The 10,115-nt window shown below is 39.8% G+C and overlaps 1 protein-coding gene across 1 annotated transcript in view; it reads right to left on the minus strand.

Moving 5' to 3' along the window:
• Positions 1 to 1,097: 1,097 nt before the first annotated feature.
• The window catches only part of LOC112137652 (voltage-dependent T-type calcium channel subunit alpha-1I), a 168,526-nt gene continuing 159,508 nt past the window's right edge, over positions 1,098 to 10,115 (minus strand). Inside the window, exons 34-36 of the mRNA XM_024260075.2 lie at positions 8,331 to 8,502; positions 7,999 to 8,207; positions 1,098 to 4,891 (exon numbers count right to left, since the gene is read on the minus strand). Of these exons, the coding sequence (XP_024115843.2) occupies positions 4,244 to 4,891; positions 7,999 to 8,207; positions 8,331 to 8,502 (1,029 nt within the window). The 3' untranslated portion in view covers positions 1,098 to 4,243. The remainder of the gene's footprint in view (positions 4,892 to 7,998; positions 8,208 to 8,330; positions 8,503 to 10,115) is intronic.

The raw sequence follows: 10,115 nt of genomic DNA on the forward strand, positions 1-10,115 counted from the left end.
TGATGCAGCACTTGTATCATGTCTGCATGTGCTGAACGTCCTCAGGGCTGCTTATCCATGTTGCTTTAATGAGGATGAAAGACAGAGAAACCGGCAGCGTCAGCGTGGCTTCAGCAGCTATTATGCAAAGAGAAAACCTGAGCAGATATCATCAGGAGGGCTGAAAGCTACAGCAAGTTACAATATGCAAAAAGAATAGGATTAATGATAAGAATCAAGTTTTATCTGTAATAAAATGAACATTTAAATAGCTGAAATGATTTTGGGATTTAGTCATTGTTTTTTTTATTTTATTTTATGTTGTATTTATTTTTAACTCATGATGGCATCTGCCTGGGCTCTAAATGTTCTGATAAATGTAAACAGAGTTTGTAATAGAGAGATTAGCGTCACTGAAAGTTTTTTTTTTTGCAAGATTAGGCTAAACAATTGCACACATAGGAACTATGCAATGTGGGCCCAAAACATCCAATAATTTCATTTTAATTCATGTTGAAAAATTCTATTTAACTTATGATTTGCTATAATGTAATTTAATGTTAACTTCTTTTGGTCAAATTTCTATTTGAAGAAATGCTTGCTTATGGAAAAACTGATTCTAAAATATTATTAATTAAAAAAAGTAATTTAATCAACATAATAATGGATTCTTACAAACCATCTTATTCTTTTTTTGGTATAAAAATATTCAAAGGAATTGCTTTAAAGAAAGTTGGCGAATAGATTTGATGAATTCATGTTGGGTTTTCAGAGTTCAATGAACCAATCACTTAAAACTCAACCCAATTGGCAACCTTCACTATTCTAGGCGAAGGGGTAGGGATGAACTTCAGATTTGGCCATGGTATCTACCACACAACCAAACAAATATGACCATAATTTCAGCAAAAATGCACTGTTTGATGTTTCAAGTGAAGGATAAACAAACAATAAATTAGTAATTCTTTTCTTAGTTGATTTTTTTTGGCAAAAACCTATAAAATGTATCTATCATTTGATAAAACCCAGTACCCCATGTTTCACTCTGAACCAGTATATAATGGACCTTGTGTAATATTATGTAGAAGTTGAAAAAGAACACCACCAAGAGTCAGAAGTTGAAAAGCTATCATTTTTTTATATGACACAGAAATGACATTTCAAACAAACAAAAGTAACCCACATGCATTTAAAAAGAAAACAAAAGGAAAAACAATAGGTTTGGGGAGGTGTAGGTCAACAGATTCCACACACAATTTGAAACAAAAGGATTACATCTTCCTCCTTCTGGTGACCTTTAAACTTCAATGACATTTGATTCCATTACATATATTCATAAATATAGTTTTCTTTTCACCATATTGCCTATCTATACAAGTCTCATACATCTAACTGTACATCTACTGCACATATTGCATATCTCGAATAGAGGTGGGGCAGTCAATTGCCATGAAATCCTCTGCCTTCCTTCTAGAAGGGAGATAATACAATTGAATCAAGAGGACAAAGTAGAGAAAGACGTCAGCACTGAGGTTTTCTTCTGTCTGATGTCAAAACACAGTAGGATGTTTCTGTGGTTGTCTAAGACCAGAGTGTCAGTTAGTGTGCGTGATAATATATCTGTGTTAAGTGCATATAAATCCACCTGAGGTCTACCTGGTTGGGAATCCAACTTTTTTTTTTCCTTTTTATCAAAACAGCAAGTGCTCAAAGTATTACATTACACATCTGAACGACATTCTTTGCCTTAATTTATTTTCCTATATCATGCTACAGTCAAGAACACCTGGGTCAAGTAAATGTTTATATTCACAATTCCTTACTACAAACAGACATACAGGTATCACCCTTTAAAAGTTCCACCTACAGATAGTCACATAAGACTATTTACCGGTACTATGTTTTATTGTTTCAAAAGTATAGCTTTGAGTTCAAATGTGCTTGTAGGTTTTTTGTTAAAATGGAAGATTTCAATTCAGGGAAAGTTTTGGGTCCCCTTTTTTTAAACTTTGGTGTGACACAATTTGGACTGGATTTGAACCCATGATCTACCACTCTCAGTGGCGGACACTCTAACATTAGGATACTGAGTTGGTCCCATATTACTAGTCTCCACTGAGCGGTCCAGATTTAACCGGTACGGTATTTGGAGCGTTTCCAATATAAAATGGATCCATTAAGCCGAACTGATTCATACCATTTTTGGTTCTAGATCCATAAAAAAATTAAACGGACCAGTTAGGGTGGAGCTACTGACGTTGCACAATAAAATTAATTGATTGGTGGAAAGGTATTCCAACAAAAGCAATTGTCCGACTCAAGATCTAAGCAGAAAGTTTTGTCCTCTTTTCGGCGGTATTATTCTTCGCCTGCAAAGGATATAAAATTATTTTATATTCCTCCCTTATTTGGGTGGGTTAAAGACAGAATCTGCGAATATGGAGACCCATCCCCACGGCCGAAGAATGTTTGTTACCAATCCAAACTAATCAAAATCAGTACTAATCATGCTTTATAAACATTTATTAAAAGGCGGACATTTATTGGGGGAAACACTGTATACAAAATAACCTAACCCAAATACAAAATTGATGATCCATTTGCTGTAGTCGCACCATTACGATGCACAGCTACGTCATCGTTCTACTACACCCTGCATGTGCCTTGGTGCTTCAGTACTCAATGGAAACGCTCACTTGAATTGCCCGGACCATTCTAATCGGACCAGGAGAGGACCGGTCCGGACTGCTCAGTGGGAAACGAGGTAATATAGTACCAAATATCTGGACTATCTGCATGAGGACATTGTTTTGAAAAGCTGGAAGGGTAATTTTTCCGACACTCTATTATTATTACTCTCTTATTTGCTAGTATTATTTGACCCAGGTTTTCGTTCACTATATTTTAGCCCTTTCATGTTTTTGTGGGAAGTGAAAAAACGTCCACCCTGAAGCTGCGTACACACTGCCCTTTGCAAGCAACCACTTTCAATTAAAGGCCTATGTCTATGGGCGTAAATGCGCGTTTTGGGCTTTTTTAAGCCAGTTTTTGGGCTCCATGCACAATGGGCATTAAAAGTAATACCAGGCTGACCAATCAGGGACTCGGATTTGGTAGTGACATATTCATTCTTGTCCCTTTTAATTAGGTTTGAAAGCTTGAAAAGAGTAAGAGAAACTAATAATTAGTTTTTTGTCCCTGGACGGAATTCTATGACACAAAGTCTTTCATATATCTGAATAGAGCTGTGAAATATAAAGCCTGGAGCAAGATTCACAAGATTTGCACCTTTATGATGATTCACAACAAGTTTCTTCCAACTGTAGTTGTGATATGTGCTTTAAAACATTAAAACATAAAAAAGGGAAGTCCCTTCCTGCTTGTCCAGTGTGAACACCATGGGCTATGCACGCGTTCAAGAATTTTTGTTCATGAACGTGTGTCCGTAGCTAAAGAGTGGCTAAGCCTTCCAACAAACTTCCCACATTTAATCTAAGCAGCAATCACATGGTATTTATTGATTTCTTTAACTTCCAAAAAGCCATTTGTCAGTTTCCAGACTTGTCTGGGTCCCTTTTTAACTATGGAGACAGACCGGTCCACAAAAAAACATACAAACAAGACTAAAGACTAAATATTAAACTTTTTTTTGATTGATATTTCAATAACCCACCAAATCTGCTAAAGTGGAGATGAGTAAATGCTACCGTTAATCATGGAGTTTGGGAAAAACAAACAAACAAGAAAGACTAGCTGTACAAAAATTAGATTTTTTTCCCCAAAATGAGCTTCAGAGTTTTCCACAGGTCCAACGCTAACAAGTATTTTTGCACAGAGGTTGAGGGCACATCAGGTCAAGCAAGCCCTATGTTTTATAATTTAACATCACTCTATATATACTTTTTAGCAGATTTTTTCTGAGCTTTCCAATAGCTTTTTGAATATTCTGCCATAATAGATCAAATACAAACTACCATGTTATTCAAAGCTAAATTGTGGCTGTGCTAAAAGGCTCCTCCCCCCTTGTTACAACAGTTGAACCCATCGGAAAACAATCAAACGTCCTGTGCAAAACGGGAGTCAAAACTCTGAAGCAGCTGTCTTTAAAGACTTATCCCGATCTGAAGAGACAAGAGAAAGAACAGGGCACTGAAAAGGGAGAACTGTTTCACAGGAGACGTGTTAGGAAGTCTCTCCCTGCTCTGGTCAAGGTCCAGAGGTTCCAACGCTTTAACAGTTCAAGTACAAAGAAACAACAAGTTTTTCATCTTTTTTTCCTGGAGCTTGAGTCTGTTGGATGATTCCTGCTTTCCGTCACATCGCTGTCTTCTTCTGTTCCTCTGGCCTTTCCTTCTGTCCAGGGGTTGGATAAGAAACCATGGGCGTCAATGCCGTAAAAGTGACACGGACCTTCCCTCTGGGCTGAAAGATTAGACTGGGCCAAAGAGCCTGTGCTGTTACATTTCTTGATTAATGTGGGTGCCAGGGAGCCGGGGATGAACAGCGACGTCAAGGAGAGGCTGTTCAGAGTCTCCGACAAGTGTTCACTGTTGAGGGTCTGGCAGAATCCTCGACTGCCGTTCTCCACCTCACCTGAATGGTTTGTGGAGTCACGTTGAGGGCACGCAGCACTCCCGCTGCTGTCTTTAGCACTGTTCTGGCTCTCCTTGTGCCTCCGAGAGGCCTGGAGGCTGGTTGTGGTGCTGCGTCTCTTCAGCAAAGGCTGGCCCTGGTCTGCTGCGGGCGCTCCTGGTGGGCACAAGGAATGTCTGGGGTTGGTGCAGAGGAGGGACTCGCGTAGATTCAGGTCACGGAGCCGGGAAACCCCATAGCGAAGTCCTTCTTCCACCGTGGTCTGCAGGCTGCCCTCTGAACTGCCCGTGGCTAGAGATGACTCACTGTGAGACGGGTGCTGCACAGAGACAACCATCTGTTAAGATTACCACTTTAGAGCATATATTACAGTTATTTTAGCAATTCTAGCTGTGTGATAAACTAACTGATGCAACCGCTAAATAGCATTTTCTTAGTTTTTACTTCTAAAATCTTGTACGTTTTTGTTAATGACACAAAAAAACATCAGACAACAGCATATTTAAAATGTCAGCAAAATAAAAGACCATCATCTCTGAGCAGTTTCACGCCGAGTTGTTTGGACCATAAAATACTTTGTCAATTTGGAAAACTCCCATTGTTTTTTGGATAGTTTGTTTTTTTCATGTGGTTGGGCTTAATCTGAACTACGAACATGACTGACACTGTGGACTCATTGGTTTATATTGGACACATTTGCTCCTGGTTTTACTGCTCAGTGGTTTTGAGGAACTTTTTTGTGGGTGAGTATTTCAAACCCTTACCTTTCCTTGAGTGGGCAAACAAACACACCTACCAGTTGGTGTAGCAACTCTTCTGTCAATTTATGGCCATATCGCACTTTAGCGCAAGTGTGATCTTTATGGGAAATGGCATACACTTGTATCGTCCTTTACTACTTTCTTAAAAGGGCCAAAGCGCTTTACAGTCACAGTCCCATTTACACAAACATTCACACATTGGTGGTAGCTCCACTGTCTAACAACCTATGACCACCAGTACCAATGCAGGGTTCAGTGTCTTTCTCAAAGACACTTCGACAAACGCAAAACGTGGGAACTGAACCTTCATAAATCAGCCCTCCTTAATATAAATAGTGGAGTTTATTAAAAATGAAGCTTTTGAGCCTCAGATTGTAAAAGGAAGAGTTGATCTTTAATTACGGTGAAGGTCAAACAAGTACTAATTGGTCAACCTAAGAAACTGTGATTTCAGTTCTCTTGCAAGTGAATCTTGGTGCCTTCAGTGACAGTGTGAATGCACATAGACTAGCCAAAGGGTAAAAGTGAACTAAGGACAACAAGTGACATCGATTGGATGCATCTAGAGTAGAAATGCAGATAGAATGTAAAGAAGTAGAAGTTACGAAAATATGGTGTATGTTTTTAAATACTTTGTTCCCTCGTTTATCGTGATGGTTAACTCGTAAAAACATAACCTATGATAGCTGAAATCCTCCAAATAGAATTACAGATGTTTTCAAGGCAGTAAAACTCCTCACTGACTTTTCTCAGACAGACATTTTCACACTTTTCTCTCTTTGTACAGGAGACACTGCACAAAAGAGATTGATTGACAAGGTCAACAGCCAATCAGGATGCAATGTGCTGTGTAGAAAAACAAAATTAAAAAAGGTAAACTGCAATTTAAGGAGGGAGCATTGTACTCCAACAAAGAAGTTTAACTTTTTATTTTTATGTTTTATTTATTTATTTTTTTATTTCTAAAGAGACAGACACCCCCTGAAAACAGCAGTTGCTGTAACTGAACTTTTCTTTTGGTCTTGTCTGCTCAAAGAAAACTAAATGTGAAATGTTTTGGTCTTTCCTCCCCCACTTAAATCCAGTTTCATCATGGTGTGAAAACACCCACAGAGTAGGCAGCAAATAGACAGATGTTACAAAGAGAAATGGAAAACATTAGTGAACAAGAAATAGACGAGTGTAGCTATATCATCCCCTTATACAATGTGGCACCTCAACAAAATTGCTTATCAAATTCAAAATCTTGAAACACTGTATATCAGTCGGTGGACTGATCAGTTAGTTGTTTTAATCATTGATTGCGTATGAAAATTAGACAGAGTAAGAGTGACATCCCCCAATGAAAACGACTTACTTCTGGATCTAAAAAGATGAAGGCAATTCAGTCGTCATTTTTTTGGTGATACGGATGCCGCCATGTTGGAACCAGAAATCATTACAGTGTTTGGTCCAGGCTGCATGAAATCTGTCAAACGTTATGAATGTTTGACGTGGGGGCCAGCACACAACACCTACTTTTATTGAGGCATCTATTAGCCAAATTATAAATTGAATAGCTTGCACAACAGAGAAAATATGAGTAAAAGTTAGGATTAGAAAGAACATGTAAAAAAAGGTATCAGAGCAAGAATGGTTATTCTGACAGACAGAATGACTGAGTAATAATGAGTAATAACAACTGTGTAATAACTATAATTATTTGTAAGGTACTTCATATTTGGAACACGAGGGGGGAGGAGTCAATCAGTCCAGTTCTCATGTACAGTCAATGATCTAAACAAGTTGACAACATACGTAACTGCCCTTTATTAGATGAATATACTGTTGAAGACTTTTTTGTGTTATATTTTAGAAATGAAAAAGGTTTAAAAACATGATTATGCACAAAAAGCCAAGGATAACCATTCACAAGACTGAACTGAGAAAAGAGACACGGGGAGACGGATCACCCCCGAGAGAGACAAAGGAAACAGAAGAAAGGCAACATGAGAGAATGCGAAAAGCCTGAGCCAAGAACAACAGTGTGCTGAATCAAGCTCGGGGCTGGCTAGGCTAATTAGCTGAGTGCCGCAGAGCATTACTGTAGCAGCTGAGGATCACAGAGGCACTCAGGCTCGAGCTAAACAAACCAAGCAGGTACAGGAGACAGGAAAAATCTGTTTCCATGGTGACAAAAAGACTAAAAAAAAGAGGGTCTTTTTGTTCTTGTTTGTTTCACGCAGAAGCCGAAGCAGGGGGTGGGAGGGTTTAAAGTGGTTGAGATTCTACTTTTAATTACGAGAGAAAACTTCTTTTGGAGTTTCAAACTTTTATCCGTGTGTGACTGACGAGGATATCAAGATGAGATTTCGTTGACAACTAATCCACATTTAATCATATCACTAAGCCTTGATTTAGACTCGATTGCTATTGTGTCAAAAATGTCGCACACGCTCAGAGGATTGTGCCCCTGATTAATGCGACTGAACTGTATTTAGCACAGCACCCACAGGCCTTCTCCACATTACACGTTATCTGACCTATCGCATCCATAAATGAACAAATTTGATCCAATTGAGCTCTTCCACAGAAGAATATTTTTATCCACCCAGTGTTGATTGTGTAACACAGATGTAAAGATGTCAGCCCTGAACTGGCTCTCCCAGTCTTTTGGCTTTGGTACCTGGGAGCTTAGAGGCCGGCTGTTGGCGCCAGGTGATCGGAGGGAGGCCCAGGAGGCTGGAGAGGCCAACCTGGAAGGCCCATGCTCTCCTGGACTGACAGTGTCCCTGGGACTGTCGGCATGAGCTGCAGCAGCTGGGTGGAAAAACTCTGCTGGCAGGTGAAAAATGGGCGAGGAGGCATCACCAACACCACTGCTGCTCCCTCCATCTAAAGCAAGAGGGTTGCAGTTAAGCACAATGGTGTCATTACTAAAGTAGACAGTGTATGTAATGACTCTACTGTAGTTATTATTAAAGTTTTTGTCTGTTGTTGCTGCACTTGTTTCAGTACCTTTGCCTTGAGAGTTTTCCTGCTGCAACAGTTGCGGGCTCAAATGTGGACAGATGTCGTCTTCAAAGACTTGCTGAATGCCGTCTTCGCTTTCTGAGCTGGAGGGACGAAGCCCTCTGTAGCCTTGTTGGGTTGCTAACTCCTCAGAACTGTGCGAGTCGCTGCTGCCCCTCTGAGAGCAAAATAGAAAACATTAGGAGATGAATTGAGAAGTCTGTGGAAGAAGTGGAGGAGAGGAAACGCAAAGATGCAGGCAGAACAAACAAGACATCCAGGTGCGCTGGTATGAAGCCCTCCATTTCTCCTTGTCATTATGGAAATCAATTTGCATTCAATTTCTGGAAGCTGTCTCATCATGTCCCTTCTGTTATCCATCTTCACAAGTCTGATTTGAAACAGCATTTTGAAGAAAAAAAAAGACAGTAATGGCACTGCATCAAAATGCCAAATTGTTTGGTCATTGTGGTAGGGTGCAAACTTGATTGAATGATTTTTGGTCACAAAACTCGAAATAACCTCAATAAAAGCCATTGTTCAACACAAGATGGCAAATAGAAAACATATATCTGCACATCTTAAAGCACATATAAGGAACGCACTATAAAAACATGTCATTAAGAGGTATCTAGAGAGAAAAGGTGTAGTAACGAGGTTTCCAAGTAAAAAATTTGAAAATATTTGACAAATTTAGATGTTAAGAGCAGCAAAGTATGAAATGCACACGTATCAGTATATCTCTACATAATATATATATATATATATAATATATGTACTAATATATATATACACACACATATGTGTGCATAATGTTGAAAAAGGTTCAAAATATGCTTACCATATTTTCTGTCCTACCCAGCGAACATTTCAGTGTGGGCCCCATATGGTTTACCTTTGGGTTGAATTGGTGGGGCCCAGGTGGGTTTGCCCGCGGGTTCCATGGTGGTCGCATCTGTGTTTGCTCACCCTGGCTTGAGTGGGCACTCAGTGGTCTGGCTCGCTGGACAGCGGAGATCGCTAACTCGCTACATTGTCCGCCAGGCAGCTTTTTAGCTCACTACTCTGTCCACCGGGCGGCTGGTTAGTGTAGGACCCAGACCACTGAGTCCCCACCTATGCCAAAGTAGGCAATCACAGATAGGGCCAGCATGGAACCCGCGGACAAACCCACCTGGGGCCCACTAATTGAGCCCAAAGGTAAACCATATGGTGGCCACACTGAAATGTTCGCTTAGTATAAATGAACATTTAAAAAGCACATTTAAAAAGTGTCTTATGAATGGATTATTTCTGGTGGTGTTTACTGATGTTGAAGTGAGTTTGAGAGGTACCAGGCACCACTGTCAGATTTTTTTTTTTTTTTTACAAGTCGCTAACAAGATTGTGAGTTGGAGTAGTCGCAGTAACCTTTGTTTTAGTGGTATCATTCTGTTTTTATGCATGTTGCAAACACAGTTGGGAGTTACGTCCGGAAGCGGCGTGGAACAGAGGCTAATTCCTTTCGGCACCCTTGCTAATCTATGGTGTAGTTCACTCCAGACACAAAGCGCCGAGGTCCTCCAAGGCCGGGTTGCGCCGGGCAGTAATTGCTTTAGTGTCTGGTCTATTTGTTAATACTGGCAGGAAGTTACGCCAAGACACATGAGAAAATCAGGTACATTTTCGAAATAAAACAAGTTTTTCATAATAAAATAAGGCGATTGACCAATGCGACCATCTTTTTGTATCTAAACAGACTGTAGAGATGAAAATAAATACAGAAACAGAACACAGAAAAACAAAGAGACA

Source organism: Oryzias melastigma, linkage group LG1 (genome assembly GCF_002922805.2).
Source record: "Oryzias melastigma strain HK-1 linkage group LG1, ASM292280v2, whole genome shotgun sequence".
NCBI lineage: Eukaryota > Metazoa > Chordata > Actinopteri > Beloniformes > Adrianichthyidae > Oryzias > Oryzias melastigma.